We start from the raw sequence: 16,731 nt of genomic DNA on the forward strand, positions 1-16,731 counted from the left end.
AAAAAAAAAAACATGCATAAGTCAATAAAAGGTTATCAAATATTCTAAGACCTTGCATCGAGTGCCACCTGCTGGTCATTATTCGCTCTGTCAGCATCTATAAAAGATATAGGGCTATATAAAAATAAATATTTTCTTTGCTTAATTTTTTTCTTTGGCATTAAGTAAATAATTTGGCAGCGATTTTGCTTACAATATTGCAAATATTTTTAGTTTGGGTCGCGATAACCACCTTATTACATCAAGGCACAGCTGTATTAAATTTATTCTGTGGTTGCCCTTAACATCAGTTTTTAGGCTCTAAATGTTAACACATCCCAAATAAAATATTTTAATAATTACTGAGCGGGCGAAAATGTATTGCAACAGTAGGCTAGGCTATATAATTGATTAAATGTATAGATAAAAGAATAAAGGATGAAAAGTTAGTAGTACCTACACCTAGCTGCAAGTAGTGTTTTCTTCTTCTTTCTTCTTCTTAATAATAGTAATAATAATAATAATAATAATAATAATAATAAATTTGGAAAAAGTGCTTGTTTGAATGGCGCATGCGCACTGCGCAGTCCGTCAGGCGGATCCTCCGATCATGGAGGATGTTGATATGCAAACCAGCTGCAAACTTTCCTCACTCTATCACTAAACGTGCAGCATTAATCAACCTCTGGTAATTACGACTATTGAACTGTTATTGGTTAATGAGCGCTGGCATGTCGTGATGGTGTTTTAGTTTGATGTTTTGGGTGTTTTTTTAGGTTTATGAGTCCGGTGGCTGTTTTTGTTTATTTCCTGTTGCTTGCATCTGATCTCAGATCAGCATCTGTTATTACAGATATCAAAGAATTTACGAAATGCGTGTGCTTCTGGATCATTTAAACCCTCACTTAATTATATTCGTTGCTGTTCTGCGAATATTTGGATGATTATCGCATATTTAGCTGTGAATGCTAACTGTGTTTATGTGAGTCCAGCAATGAATGTGAATTAACTTCGTTTCGTATGTGAACTGCTTCTGTTTAATAAACAAGTTTAAGACCGCATGGATGAGAAAAATCAAATAAAAAAGACTGTAATGACAGTTATGAGATCATGATAATCAATAATGAAATTGTTTGCTAATAGCAGTTAAAAGATTGACAATATCATAGCAGCCTATGCATCCATGTTATTAATAAGATAAGTAAATGTATAAAAAATAATAATTTCAAGCATTTGTATTCAAATGGTATATTAAAAATGCCTTTTGTGTAATTTAGATTATCTGGAGTGCGTTTTGTCTTTTTTTTCTCCCCCTCAATATTTCCAGTTTCTCAGGTTGCCAGATCCTCTGCCATGAAATCCTCCTGATTAATTGACGTGTTGGTAAAATGGCCGCTGAGCTGTTTCCTGCCAAAAAACTGCCCACTGTCACAGCCACCGCTGTCCAGCAGTACCAACAGCAGAACGTCAGCAACAACAACACCATTCAGGGATGTAACTGGCAAGGCTTGTATCCCACGATCAGAGAGAGGTAATTCTCTCTTTCTCCTGTAGCTCTGTTCAGCAGCCTAGTGTGCTGCCTACCTAGACAGCATGTGATGTTGCACTGATGGCACTGTATTTAAAGGGTCTTTTCATTATTCATTTGTCCTCTGCAGAAACTCAGTCATGTTCAACAACGAGCTGATGGCCGATATTCATTTTGTGGTGGGGCCCCCTGGAGGAACCCAGAGAGTCCCGGGACACAAGGTATAGAAATTTCAACCTTCAGCCATGCAACAAAAATAACGGCATCAAATCACTCCAGTTTGTTGCAGAATGGAGAATCTCATGAAAACGTGTCCATATGGTTACATGTATGCATTTGGCAGACACTTATATCCAAAGCAACTTAAATTGCATTCAGGCTATACATTTTTCCACTTGGGAATTAAACCATAACATTTGCTAATATACTGTGTATACTGTGTGTGTGTGTGTATATATATATATATATATAATATATACAATAAATGATATTTTTATTACATTTACTTATTACATTTGTTCCATTTTCTTAATGCAATATATAATTTTTTGTTTTGTTTTTTTGACTGGACTGGGACATGTTCTTGACAGGTTTCATGAGATTCACTGTTAGCAAATGCAGGAAAATGAGTGATGCTCATAATCTTTTATTGATACTCAATCTCTGTTTGAATTCATTTTCTTTCACTCTTTCAGTATGTCCTGGCTGTGGGCAGTTCTGTATTTCATGCCATGTTCTACGGAGAACTGGCTGAAGATAAGGATGAGATCCGGATCCCTGATGTGGAGCCACCTTCTTTCCTTGCCATGCTAAAGTACGACTTTCAGACTCTAGCATATACGTAGCCACAAAGCTAATAAACATGAATTAAAAAATCCAAATGTCACATTTTCATGTCATGGGGTCTTTAAGAATGAATATATAAAGTGGGGTCCAAAGGTCTGAGAGCACTAGAGAATTTCTTTTTCTAATAAAATAAATGTATTTTTAATATTATATAATTTTATATAATATTATATTATATTATATAAAAATAATATTAAAATAAAAATAATATATATATTTATAAAAAATTTAATATATATAATAAAAATATTTTATATTATATATTTTTAATAAAATATATTTTAGTCTTTAAAGAGTAAAAAATAATGTGGGGTCCAAAAGTCTGAGACCACTAGTGAATATGTATATATTTTATATAATTATATGATTTTATATTTTATATGTGTTTTTATAGATTTTCTAATAAATAAGAAATAAATAAGAATAAATAATATACATCTAAAACTATACTTTTTTCTATTATAAAACTTTTTTTTTTTCCATTACATAATTTTTTTTTTTGATGTCATGGGGTCTTTATAGATGAATATAGTCCACTAGAGACCACTAGTGAATATTTATACATTATATATTTTTATTTTATTTTATAGCAATATTTATTTATTAATTTCCCTATTAAATAAATTCTACTTTTTTCATTACTCTTATTTTATTACAAAAACTCCAATTTTGATGTTATGGTAGGGTCCCAAAGTCTGAGATCTCTAGTGTTTTTATATATATAATATATATAATAATTTTTATAGTATAATTTTATATTAAACACATTTAAATGTATTTATTTATAAATCTAATACAGCATTACAAATTATATTGTCATTAGCATAACAATTAGTTAAAATGAGTGAATTAACATAAATTTCATTTGCTTCAATGACAGCAGCATTGAGTAGAATTTAATAGAATTTTTTTGCACTCTGTTGTCAGGTATATCTACTGTGATGAGATCGACCTGTGTGCAGACACTGTCCTCGCCACACTGTACGCCGCCAAAAAATACATTGTTCCCCACTTGGCCCGCGCTTGCGTCAACTTCCTGGAGACCAGCCTGAGCGCTCGAAACGCCTGCGTCCTGCTCTCTCAGAGCTGCCTGTTCGAGGAGCCCGACCTCACTCAGCGCTGCTGGGAGGTCATCGACGCACAAGCCGAACTCGCCCTCCGCTCGGAGGGGTTCTGCGACATCGACACTCAGACTTTGGAGAGCATCCTGCGCCGTGAGACTCTCAACGCCAAGGAGATGGTGGTGTTCGAGGCGGCGTTGAGCTGGGCGGAGGCCGAGTGTCACCGACAGGAACTCCAGCCCACCATCGAGAATAAACGGCTTGTTTTGGGAAAGGCCATCTATCTGATACGGATCCCGGCGATGGCGCTTGATGATTTCGCTAATGGCGTTGCTCAGTCGGGCGTGTTGACGCTCACCGAGACCAACGACATTTTTCTGTGGTACACGGCGGCCAAGAAACCGGAGCTGAAGTTCGTCTGCAAACCGCGGAAAGGGTTGACGCCGCAGAAGTGCCACCGCTTTCAGTCGTGCGCGTACCGCAGCAATCAGTGGCGGTACCGCGGGCGCTGCGACAGCATCCAGTTCGCCGTGGACAAGCGGGTCTTCATCGCCGGGTTTGGGTTGTACGGCTCCAGCTGCGGTTCGGCGGAGTACCAGGCCAAGATCGAGCTGAAGCGCCAAGGAGTGACGCTCGGTGTCGCCATCATCAAATACTTCTCCGATGGCTCCAGCAACACCTTCCCCGTGTTCTTCGAGTACCCGGTGCAGATCGAACCCGACACCTTCTACACGGCCAGCGTGGTTCTGGACGGGAACGAGCTAAGTTATTTTGGCCAGGAGGGCATGACCGAGGTCCAGTGTGGCAAGGTGACCTTCCAGTTCCAGTGCTCGTCGGACAGCACCAACGGGACGGGTGTGCAAGGGGGGCAGATACCTGAACTCATATTTTATGCTTGAGAGAGCGTCCTGCTCACAACTGATTAATCAGAAACCAACAGTTTTGTTCCTTAATGAAGTGCTGCTCAGATTTTGCACAAAGGCTGCAAAAAGAATATTAGAGATTACTGACAATCCTTATAGACTATATTATAATTGTTAGTGCACCTAAAAAGGAAAATTCAGTCATTTACTCACCCTCATGTCCTTCCGAATGTGTTCAACTTTATTTCTTCTGTAGAACATAAAAGTTCATGCTACTCTTCAACCAAGTCAGTGAAAATTGGGGCTGTCAGGTATGGAAGCTTGTTTCCACCATGAAATAAAAAAGAAAAAAGGTAATTATGACTGTTTATCTCACAATTCTGACTTTTTTTCACAGAATTGCAAGATATAAACTCACAAATTCAAGTTATGAAGTGAAAATTGCATGATATAAAGTCAGAATTGCATGTTATGTCCAAATGTGAGGGAAAAAAGACTAACGTTTTTTTTTTTTTTTTTCAGAATTGCATTTATATCTCACAATTCTGACTTTATAACTCTATAAATTAAAAAAAAAAATACATTTTAACTTGCAATTGCATGTTATAAAGTCAGAATTGCATGATATAAACTCGCAATTCTGAGAAAAAGTCAGAATTGCGAGTTTATATCATGCAGTTCTGACTTTATAACTCGCAATTGATTATATCACGCAATTCTGAAAAAAACTGAGATATAAAGTTAGAAAATTGTGTGATAAAAATGCAATTGCGAGAAAAAAGTCAGAATTGCGACTATATCTCACAATTCTGACTTTATATCACGCAATTCTGATTTATAACTCAGAATTGTGAAAAGAAAAGTCAGAATTGTGAGTTAAAAAATCGCAAAATTACCTTTTTTTTTTTTTCTTTTTTTTTAAAATTTAGTAGCGGAAACAAGCTTCCATAGTCAGGCTTCAGAAAGAGCAAAAAAAAAAAAACCCACTTTAAAACATCTCAAAAGTTGTTCATATAACTTGTGCGCTATAATATGCGCTGTGAAGTATACACTGCCGTACAAAATCTTGGGGTCAGTAAGTTTGTTTTTGAAAGATTAATACTTTTTTCAGCAAGGATGATTTGAATTGATCAAAAGTGACAGTAAAAACATTTAAAGTATTATAAAATATTTCTATTTCAAATAAATGCTGTTCTTTTAAACTTTCTATTCATCAAAGAATCCTGAAAAAATAATTGTTTCCATAAAAATATTAAGCAGCACAACTGTTTTCAACATTGATAATAATCAGAAATGTTTCTTGAGCATCAAATCATCATATCAGAATGATTTCTGAAGGGTCATGTGACACTAAAGACTGAGTAATGATGCTGAAAATTCAGCTTTGCAAATAAATAGATCTTTGGTGAGCAGAAGAGACTTCTTTCAAACTTTTGAACAGTTTTGAACGACCCCAAACTTTTAAACAGTAGTGCGAAGTTATTTGTTCATAAGTTTGTTGCTCAGTTGAGGCCCTCAAGCTCTCAAAACTAATTTCCAGTCTCGCAAATTTGGTGTGTCAAGACGTGTCTTGCCATTTTTGGCATCGTTGAAGCAGAAGGCAATTGGTTATTGCAAGGTTTGCAACTAAATGTGATGCCAAGTTTAAATATGCATATGCAAATGAGATTGGAAGGAATGGCTCTTAATTAATAATGACTTGAATTTCCTCACATAAAGCTATCATACAACTTCAGATCACATGGGGAAAAAATGGTGCACAAGTCAAATAGGTGACATGAGCTTGAGCAAATGACCTAATTTTCATTTCTGTGTGACGTATTTTGTTAAGAGCAGAGATTAAGATCCACTGATTTAGCTGGACACATCTTTGTCTCAGAGCATTCATGAAAATGACTTTAGTAAGAACAAATTGGCTAAAAAAATATGTAAATCTTAACAGTTGAAACAAAAATAACATCTAGATCACATAAATGCTAATAAATCCACATAAACACTAACCCCTGGTTTCACAGACAAGGCTTAAGCTAGTCCTAGACTAAAATGCATGTTTGAGCTGTTATAACTGAAAGCAACTTGCTCTGAAACATCTTAATATTTCACTGCCATTGTTTTGTCTCAAAGATGCACACCATTTATGTTTTTTTTTTTTAGGGTACGTATAAAAGCTACTTAAATGCCCTAATTGAACTAAGGCCTAATCCTGACTTAGTCTAAGCCCTGTCTGTGAAACCGGGCCTAAAACCCTCTAGACACAGGGTCTCTTTCTGTTTTACAGGTCACATGATTGATTATCTCGTGACTGATGACGTTTAAGCTGAATTGTCATTCCGTTGATGTTTACCGTCTGCTCTGACTAACAGCAGACATGTTGTGTTTCTTGTGAGAAAGATGATTTAATATCTTTAACTCTTATTAGTGAAGTCACTCGTTGATTTATTCTACAGAATCATATTTGTATCACCTTGTGCGTCGTATCGTAATGAAACTGTATTTTACTGAACTCTAAAGTATTTGTATAATTTTTTTACTCGACACGTGAAGCACAATTTGTCCTGAAGCGTTTCGCTAAGAACTTATTTTCTCTACTTAATATTCATGTAATCCTATATTTTATAGCATTTTGGTGCAACATAACATTGTATGTTAGTGGAATGAAGTTAAAAGGGGTTTTACAAAGACAAAGAGAAAAGACTAGGAGAGAGATAACTAGAGGTGCTGGTTAAGACAAAAATCACTATTACTATTGCTCAAACTTAGGGTTTTTGATTTTATTAAAGTATTAAGCACAACTGACGCTTTTCCGAACAATCAGACTTAGAAACTTTGCCATAAAACGGCAAACATAGACATTGAAGGATGGTCCTGAGCCATATCGAGAGACCAGAATGTCATAATTGGTGGGATCTTTGACTTCTTCAGAAACTGTAAAAATGATACTGTGGTGATAAAAATTTGTGGGAAAACAACCTGAAACAAGACACTACATTAAAGCTTTTCAGATGGCGTACATGTCGATGTCAAACCTTAATTGCACTATTTCTCCGTTTTTTTTTTAACACTGTGGCACAATCTAAAATCATTTCATTCTGCTGGTTTCACTTTCGAAATGCTCCATTGTTATCTAGACTGGAGTTCCGTGTTATTTGGTCAAATCAAACTTAAAAAAATCTGCAATTTGTGCCTTTTCTGGATTGGTTTTGATGGTGTGAACTACCCAAGCGGTTCTTACATGTACACTTTATATTCCTGGACCATGAATTGAGATGTTTTTACATGCTCTGAGCACTGGTCGTATTCACTGGAAATGTAAGTGTGATGAGAGGTTTTCATTCATTCATTCATTCACAGCTGTATTTTGATATATGGCACGTGAGCGAGCCTGTTTCTTCTGTTATGTAGAACATGAGGTGCCCGTGAAAGTGCCAACAGACTTATTTGAATGTGTGAGCAGCGTTTGTGTCATTATGAATAAAGCTAACTTTAACTCCAGCTTTTACATGTCTTGTCTTTTAGTAAAAGTGTCACTCTGAAATAAGGCTCTTAGGTTTTGTTCAAATGTTCAAACATGCACCAACATCTTTTTGGGGGGTGGCGCTCATCAGATATGGACAGTGTTGGGAGTAACGCGTTACAAAAGTAATGCATTACAGTAACATATTACATTTTGCTGTAACGCAGTATTGTAAGGCATTACTAATCAATTTTCAGTAATATTTTACTCGGTACATGTTCAGTAACGCTTGCGTTACAACACACTTTTGGCCCAAAATTTAATTGTTCAAAAAAAAAAAAAAAAAAAAAAAAAAAACAGCAATACCGCGAGACATTAAAGGATTAGTCCACTTTCTAATAAAAATGTCCTGATAATTTACTCACCCCCATGTCATCCAATATGTCCTTATAGTAGACTTCAGTTGGCCCCAAACGGTTGAAGGTCAAAATTACAGTTTCAGTGCAGCTTCAAAGGGCTTTAAACGATCCCAGACGAGGAATAAGGGTCTTATCTAACGAAACGATCGGTCATTTTCTTTTTAAAAAAATGAGAATGTATATGTTTTATAGACACAAATGATCGCATCACAAGTGCTTTCTCCAGACCGCGATTCCGTATTCTTCAAAAAGCTTACGCTGAATGTCCTACACCTTCCCTATTAAACTTACGGAAAAAACAGAACTGGCGCCGCGTTCGTTACGTAAGTTGAATAGGGAAGGCGTAGGACATTCAGCGTAAGCTTTTTGAAGAATACGACCGATCGTTTCGCTAGATAAAGCCCCTTGAAGCTGCATTGAAACTGTAATTTTGACCTTCAACCGTTTGGGGCCAATTAAAGTCCACTATAAGGACATGGACATCTTGGATGACATGGGGGTGTGTAAATTATCAGGAAATTTTTATTAGAAAGTGGACTTTAACGAATGAAAAATGCCGCAAGTAAGTTCTATTACCTGTTCGTGGTCAGTCAATAGCCGCGTGTGGTGTCCAAGTTTGAAAATTAAGACTAAATGACAGCTTCTGATATATTTGTTTATTGATTTATTTCATTCATCTCCCTCTCGCTGGTGTGTAACTTTTGTATTGTGTGATGTAGTCCAGTAAAGGCGTGTTTAGGGCGGGTTTTACAGGAGTGTCGCGAGGCTACTGGCCCGACAGTGGAAACGCGGCATGATTTCGGCCTCTGTGCTCGCGCTGACCAGTGGAAAAGCGGCTAATGGGTGAAGATGGCAGAAGAAGACCGTACATTCGCGAGATGGACGTATGCGCACTACTACGAGTTTGTCAGATAATCACTTTATACCTCTACCATACTTTTAACAGACTTGGATAGTTTGCGATTCTGTCTGTCATCCTTTCTTGCATTGTCTTGAGCCTTCACTTTGCCAATTATAAGCTATATTGTTAGTAGCCTGTTTTGTTATTTGATTGTTTAGTAGTTTAGTAGTAACTGTAAAGGCTTGAATTGCGAAATAGTTTAAATTGAAAAAGATAGTTTAAAAAGCTTGAAGCAGTTTTAAAATCTTGAAGTTTAAAGGATTTAAATTTGAAGGTTTTAGGTATCTCAGACTTATAATAGAGACTTCTTTCAAAGACATTAAAAATCGTGATAATCTCAAACATTAGACCGTCATATATATTTAGAATTCAAAATAACAATACTGAATATCAAAAAATTGTGTTCTGCAGCATAAAATATCTGTAAAAAGATAACAATGGAAAATCTTGTGTGTAATGTGAACAAACCCATGATGTTTTTGTCCAAAAATAGCAGGTCAAGCATGGAAGTCATGGATACATGTCTGAATAGATGTTTTAATGATTTTGAACTAGGAGATGATTTTATAGCATACAAAATATGACGTTTATCATCAAACAGCTTTTCATTTTGTCTTCTATCACAGATGAGGCAAAGCAAAAAGACATCTAGAAAAGTTGCACAAATCAGCATATAATCCACTCCAAACCTGAGTTTCTCATTCTCAGTCTACTTTGTCTTTTGTTTCTTGCGCGCTTGAAACTGTTGAGTTTTATTCTTGATGGATTTGACAAGCAGTGATAAGTTAGGGTCCATGACTTTAGTGGCGGATGAAGTCTCTGGTTCGAGCTTCTCCTGTGTGGCTTTGCTCTTCAGCGTCTCGTCCTGACTGTGGTGCTCCTCTCTGCGCCGCAGTTTCTCCTCTAAGATGCTCTGCGTTGCTTTGGTCTTCTTGTAGGCCGGGTCGGACGGGTCCAGGTTGTAAAGATGGGACGTGAACATAGCCTGGAAGCGTGGGTCCTGAACATCCACCTGGAGAACAATGTCAGAAATGGATTCAGAGTTGGTAAGTTTGATTCATTTCAAAGAATCAGTTCAGAGAATCAATCAAGACTGATTGAGTGAGTCACACATACACAAAAAACACATTTTTGCTCTCCTGAAAATCACAAATGACTAAAAGAATGAAAGTGAAGGTGATGTTTCTGACCTGAAAGTCGTCGTCCTCCAGTGGTGTGTTGCTCTTCAGGAGCTTCTTCCTCTTCTGCTTGCTCAGGTTCTGGTGCTCTACGATCTTGTCGTAGTTGAAATGTTGGTGCTTCTCGTCTTCATCGTCATCCATCAGCAGCTCCATCTCAGCCTAGAGATCACGACACAGTTAATAACCATGATACATTACCCATAAACACACATTGTCACAGAAACATACCCTCTGTCTCTCCTGCTCTTTCTGTTCTTCTGGTGTCTTCTCCTCATCCGTCTTCCTGCTCTTCTTGTTCTTTTTGTTTTCCAGGGATGCTGCAATAGAATTGAGACAACATAGACCTCATCATTTAATCTCTCTCATGTTGACTATAAAAAAGCTTGAGGGGAATAATGCGCAGACTAACCTGTCGCACCGAGCTCCTCTGCGAAGAAGGGGTCGTTGAGGTCAACATCAGCAGGAAGTTCATCATCACTGATCACAGGCTCCGCCTTCGTTGCATCCTGCACCACACAAGACAGTGTATGAGTGAGTCAGAAGTACAGAAATGAAGGGCAAATGGAATAATTATTCCCCAGTGACACGTTTACCTTCTTTCCTTTCCTTTTTTCTTTCCTTTTCTCCTTTTTCTTCTGCAGGTACTCCTCCCACGGAGTCAGTATATCTGTGCCCATCATTTTCTTCTTCACAAGCTTCTCGGTTGTTTCCTTCAGTCCTAAAAACAATCAAATAACAAAACAAATAATTATTAACATATTTATATATATAAATGATATACATTATATAAATAATTATACATTTATTTATTTTGTATTTTATAGTTTATATTTACAAAGTTTTACTTTATTTATTGTGTATATATATATATATATATATATATATATATACACATACACACACACACACACACACAAATACATTATATGCATACATTAAAAAGTTAAATATATATAAATATATAAATAAAATGTATAATTGTTAATTTTTTGTTTTATATTTATTATATTATTGTATTAATTATATACTATATATACACACACACACACACGTTCTTTTACAAATAAAATATTACATAATATAAAACATAACAATAAATAAACTTTTTAGATGAGGAGGAGAGGAACAGCACAGGAAATTCTGATACCTGGTACCCATGTGATCTCCATGTCCATGTTGTTGTCCTTCTCCTTGTCTTTGTCCTGAATGCTCTTCAGTAGATCTCTGTATTTAGCGATCTGCTCTGTGCTTTTCTTCCCTTTACTGCTCTTCTTCTCCTCAGGAAGAGACTGAGCCGGCTTCTCAGCTGAGAGAACATCCAAGACAACAAAACATTTCAAGGACAGCAAGACTTTCAAGTTCACCTACACAAGGACATGTTTAAAAGGATGTTGATGCTGCTGCTCTTTTCCATTCGATAGATGAGATTTAGTCATCACTAACCTTCTGTCTGTTTCTCTGCCTCTTCCTCCTCCTCTTCTTCCTCACTAGAAGAGGCCAGGTAAGCCTTGAAGTCCATGTCCAACAGCTCATCCTTATTGAACTTCCGGCAGAGAGCCGTGACCCGGTCGTGATCCGTTTCATCCCACGTCAGGTCAACCTGATGACGGACAGCAGACACAGCAGACAGACGTTACCGTACATCGAGTTCAGACGCTCAGATTTTGTGTCATGTTCAGTGTGACAGACCTTGGCTGTGGTGGCGCCCATCGATGTGAAGAGTTTGGGCTTGTAGGAACCATAATCCACATCCGTCGCCCTGTCCTTCGGCTCATCGTCAAACGTCACGTCATCAGGGATGAACCTGCAAAACGCCCACACCCAACAACATGAGACAATGACAACTGACAAATAAATCTCTCAGAGATATTTTCAAAAATATTTAAGTGCTAAGAAATGTAATCAGATTTGTATTCTTAATGGTTTCAGTTTTAAAAACCATTTATACCATTTTCAACCGAAGTTTTGATCGAATGTCTCTGGAGATGGGAGGGACTCACCGCAGGTCGATGGTCGAGCAGCTGCTCTCGTACTCGAAGCCGTCACACTCCTCATATATCTTTGTCGCCGTTTCGACAGAGTCACACTCCAACACGGCGTAGTAATACCTCAGACGCTTGAACTGATAGTCACGCACTTTCTCTCGGTAGATCCTGAAAGCACATGGAAGACCATCATGAAACACTGGCCTGAAATATTTGGTTAAAATGATGGTTCCTCTGATCCAGTCTAAATCCAGAGTGAGTATAAAAATAAAATACTATTTTGTTTTTTATACTATTTTTAACTGGGTAAAAAAAGTCACATTTTAATTAGCCTGAATTATTTTTATAGACTGGTTTTTAGTATTGAATGAATTAGAAGTATGCTTTAAATCAGTATCAAATTTTTTTCGTCACTAAGTTTGTTTGCAATGCATTCTGGTGTTGCCCTCAGTAGTGTACTGCAAATCTTGGCTGGAAAAACACCAATAAGAGCCACTAAAAGGTCATGTAAAACCTCCAGATGATGATCGTGTCCAGTACCTCTGCTCTTCTGTGTCTGCTTCGGGGTCTTCCGGGAGGCTGACGAGCTCCAGCGGACCCTGGGTCTGTTCTGCATTCATCCTCTCCTTCCCAAACTCAGACGGATAGATCTGACAAATGCATGCCAACAATTCAGACTCACTTCTGCAGCAGAACGGAAATGATAATGCGATTGCGGGAGGAACCAGAGCAGGAAGAAAAGGGATAGTTACCGTTACAGACAGCACTACTCCTCCTTTGGGCTTAAATGAATTGAAGAGAGCCAGCAGATCTTTAGCTTTCAGTCTGTCCCAGTTCATGTTACAAACTGCCAACCGCCGTGAAGTCTAAACACAGAAAATAACACACTAAAACAAATCAGCAACAAACACCAATATAATATATATAAATACTTTTTAAAAGTAATTATTTTAAACAGAGTGTCTATTTACACTAAGTGCAAATAGCATGTCTTGTTGGCAAAGGCTATTTACACTAACTCCGCCCATCAACGTCTGGTTGGTCCACACAAGATTACAAACGTCTGCAGTGGTGTAGGCCGTAGGGATTATGGTGTGTGGAAGTAGTTTTTGACGCAATCAACCAGAGTTCAAATCTGCCTTTTGCTGAACTCGCTCTTCTCCCTTTTCCCATCACATATCAGATCGGAAAGGCATTTATTTTCGATAAAAATTATGAAAATATTTGAAAAGTGGGAATAAAGTGTGTAACGAGTGTTTAATAATAAAGTATTTATCGGGAGGGGTAGGTGTAGGTACTGAGCGCAAATTCTACAAGACATTTGTCAGACGCTTAGGCTCTGTTGTACACCGAATTCTCCGCCATGGTCTTGTCAGTCATCTCGTCACTTACTCTCGTCATGTGATCGGTGAACTCGTGATTCCCGCTGCACTACGTACGACTCGTGTTAGATGAGCTGGATGGGATAGAAGCGACCGTTATCCAACTGAATTAAATGTTTTTTATTTCTATAAAAGGCGAAACGACAGTGGAGGCGTCATGTAAATGTAGCGGTGGCAAATTCTATCCTAATTTCACCCTCACACTCCATCATGGCAATATCGCAAGACAGCTTTAACCTCAACGAGAAATCTTGTCGCATTTTAATCTCGCAGAATCTCGTCACACCTCTAGTGTAAATAGAATATATAGCTATTTTCACTTAGTGCAAATAGCCGCTGCCTCTTTTAATTGCATTATGCTAAAACATAAATTTGGTAGGAAAACATTTTTTTTTTTTTTTATTATTTTCAATTTTAATATAATATAAATTATTGTTAAATATATTTTATATAACACAAATAATATAAAATATATTTTTAATTTAATAAATAAACTATTGTTCAAAAGTATTAGGTCAGTGCTATTTTTTATTTTTTGAAAAAAATTAATACTATTATTTTAGCAATGATGCATTAAACATTTATAATGTTACAGAAGATTTCTATTTCAAATAAGTGCTGTTTTTTTAACTTTCTATTCATCAAAGAATCCTGAAAAAATGTATCACGTTTTCAAAAAAAAAAAAAAAACAGTATGATGCTGAAAATTCAGCTTTGACATCACAGGTATTAATTACATTTTAATGCATATCAAAATAGAAACCAGTTCTTTCAAATTGTAATAATATTTCACAATATTGCAGTTTTTACTGTATTTTTGATCAAATAAATGCAGCTTTGGTGAGCAGAAGAGACTAAAACATTGAAAAATTAATATGATTAATAAAGTGTTTGGATGAAATCTCACATCGTCACTGCGTGGAGCATCTTTCCACATCTCTCCCCAGTCATGCTCAATCTCCTCTTCCTCCAACTTATCATCATCATCATCATCTTCATCTTCATCTTCATCAGAGCTGGTCTCAATGTTACCCTTCCCTCTGGCCAGATCCGGTCCATTGTCGCTGTCTTCATCTAACTCACTATCATTTTCTTCATCTAACTCACTATCATTTTCTTCATCAACCTCCTCCTCCTCATCATCTTCATCATCATCATCACCTTCAGAAGAACCATCTTCATCATCCTCTTCAACATCAGATTTCTCATCTTCATCTGATAAAACCAATAAAAATGGTATCAAGTCATAAATAACATAAACTGACACCACTCATATTGTCTTCAGAAGAATATAAACACTTGTCAAAATGACTTTAAGATGATTGACCCAAAACAAAACATTACATAAGTTAAAATCAGATCAACAATGAAAATGAACCCAGTAAGAAAGGTTTCTGCAGCAGTACCTTCTTCAAACACTCTCACTCCCTTTATTGGCAGCTCTTTAGTTTTCTTAGCTTCCTTTGACTTCAGGACCTTCTCGGCTTCTTCCTCCTCTTCAGATTCATCACTCTCAACTTGAGGTTCCTCATCAGCCTCTTTCTTTTCCTTCTCGGCCTTTTCTGTCTTCTCGTCCTCCTCTTCTTCGTCTGACTGTTCGGAGTCAGAGAGCTTGTAGAAGCGCTTGAGGTCCTCGCTGGACGTGTGGTTGATGGGTCGGCCGCGTTTATCCACTGTGTACTTCAGCTTAAAGCGCTGGTCGTGGAACATGGACTGGAAACGCTTGTCGATCTTGACTTTGCGCTCTCTGTTGGGCATCTCCCAGAAGCGAGGGTCCTTTTTAATCTTGGAGAAGCGGTCGTCGCCGCTCACAGTGTTTTTGGAAGTCATGGTGATTATTTGGAAGAACCAGATGAGAGCATTAACCTGTGGAAAACACAAAAGAGGTTCACTTCTGGTTCATGTGAAACCAGTTGCCTAGAATTATATGAAATACCTGTCAATGTAGATCCATTTAAAGACATGTCACAAAATATTTTATTACAGACAACCCCAAATAATGTGGTTCTTGAGTGTTTTATAAACTAAATCAACTACTGATTTTAACAAGTGATGTTACAGCAAAACAAACTGACAATTAAGGGAAAATAGGGTCGAGTGGGGCTAGCTGTCACAATTTTTACTGCAGTACTTCTTAGGGTAGATTTATTTTTTGTTTTCAATAGTAGAGCATTATATTGTATAATGTATGCTTGTCACACATTTTGTACCATTGTATAGCTGTATATGACTGTAATAACAAGTAACTAAAACACTTCATTTACAGCACAGGACACGAAACAAGAATTCAGTACAAAACGGACTGCACAACAAATAAAAACACTTATTTAAAGGCCAATACTGACCTACTGTGTTTTCATGCGATGGTTCACAGCTCCACACGTGTTTTCCCGTGATGCTTCACTACTTCCGCCGTGACCTCTTTGAAACCCCGCCTTCTTTTTCCTACGGCGCGACGAAAAGCTCAAAACACACCAGACTTTCCTCTTTTACATGCTCTGTGGGAAGCTTGTAGCTTTTCGAAACCATAAAAAAAATGCGTTTTCGTTTTTCGAAATAAAATATAAACAACTTAAACGTATTTTATTTCAGCTAATTGCCAAGGCAACATTTCTCATTTTCATTTAGTTTAAACTGATGTATTAAAATAACTAGCCTAAAACTATGACTGAAATAAAAATTGAATAAAAACTTTATAGACATATTTAGAAAAAAACTAACTCACAAAAACACACAAAACTTTAAATGAAAATTGAAAAAAAAAAAAAAAAAAAACAAACAAACAAAAAAAAATTATAACTAATTCAAAATATTAATAAAAACTATATTAGATTGGCTACTAAAATAACAGATTTTTTTTTTAAATCGAGATTGTAGCTGGAAATATATAAATAAATGTACAAATAAGAAAATCTTCGCTCACTTCCATTATTCATTATCAGTTTTAAATCAGAAAAATATGACCACAACTCCTAAATATCACTAATTTTAATATTTGCAGTTTTACTATAATAATTTATTTCCATTATTATTATTATTAACTGTTAAAGAATAAATATTAAGTTCGAAATAAAGTCACATTTTTTATTTTTGTCAGTTGCTCGGTATATTTAGACGTTTTTTCCTTTCCTG

At 36.6% G+C, this 16,731-nt stretch overlaps 2 protein-coding genes across 2 annotated transcripts; one reads left to right on the top strand and one right to left on the bottom strand.

Moving 5' to 3' along the window:
* Positions 1 to 550: 550 nt before the first annotated feature.
* btbd3a (BTB (POZ) domain containing 3a) lies at positions 551 to 7,769 on the top strand. The gene is made up of 5 exons (XM_051860951.1): positions 551 to 667; positions 1,307 to 1,510; positions 1,638 to 1,728; positions 2,203 to 2,321; positions 3,281 to 7,769. Exons 2-5 carry the CDS (start codon positions 1,368 to 1,370, stop codon positions 4,311 to 4,313), a joined length of 1,386 nt encoding a protein of 461 aa, XP_051716911.1. The 5' UTR covers positions 551 to 667; positions 1,307 to 1,367; the 3' UTR covers positions 4,314 to 7,769.
* Positions 7,770 to 9,568: 1,799 nt separating this feature from the next.
* On the bottom strand, positions 9,569 to 16,104 carry esf1 (ESF1, nucleolar pre-rRNA processing protein, homolog (S. cerevisiae)). The gene is made up of 14 exons (XM_051860840.1): positions 15,945 to 16,104; positions 15,006 to 15,465; positions 14,507 to 14,814; positions 12,970 to 13,083; positions 12,758 to 12,867; positions 12,233 to 12,385; positions 11,922 to 12,036; positions 11,676 to 11,832; positions 11,380 to 11,538; positions 10,826 to 10,950; positions 10,642 to 10,738; positions 10,461 to 10,549; positions 10,242 to 10,391; positions 9,569 to 10,063 (listed from the first exon to the last, which is right to left on the bottom strand). Exons 2-14 carry the CDS (start codon positions 15,427 to 15,429, stop codon positions 9,761 to 9,763), a joined length of 2,304 nt encoding a protein of 767 aa, XP_051716800.1. The 5' UTR covers positions 15,430 to 15,465; positions 15,945 to 16,104; the 3' UTR covers positions 9,569 to 9,760.
* Between the last annotated feature and the right edge of the window lie 627 nt (positions 16,105 to 16,731).

The sequence above is a fragment of the Ctenopharyngodon idella genome, chromosome 1, assembly GCF_019924925.1.
Source record: "Ctenopharyngodon idella isolate HZGC_01 chromosome 1, HZGC01, whole genome shotgun sequence".
In the NCBI taxonomy this organism is placed as follows: domain Eukaryota; kingdom Metazoa; phylum Chordata; class Actinopteri; order Cypriniformes; family Xenocyprididae; genus Ctenopharyngodon; species Ctenopharyngodon idella.

Coding starts and splice junctions, on each gene's coding strand:
- btbd3a (XM_051860951.1), top strand. CDS start 1,368: ATGGCCGCTGAGCTGTTTCCTGCCAAAAAACTGCCCACTGTCACAGCC. Junction 1,511..1,637: donor TATCCCACGATCAGAGAGAG/GTAATTCTCTCT, acceptor TGTCCTCTGCAG/AAACTCAGTCATGTTCAACA. Junction 1,729..2,202: donor AGAGAGTCCCGGGACACAAG/GTATAGAAATTT, acceptor TCACTCTTTCAG/TATGTCCTGGCTGTGGGCAG.
- esf1 (XM_051860840.1), bottom strand. CDS start 15,429: ATGACTTCCAAAAACACTGTGAGCGGCGACGACCGCTTCTCCAAGATT. Junction 12,868..12,969: donor GAGTAGTGCTGTCTGTAACG/GTAACTATCCCT, acceptor TGCATTTGTCAG/ATCTATCCGTCTGAGTTTGG. Junction 10,739..10,825: donor AAAAAAGGAAAGGAAAGAAG/GTAAACGTGTCA, acceptor TGTGTGGTGCAG/GATGCAACGAAGGCGGAGCC.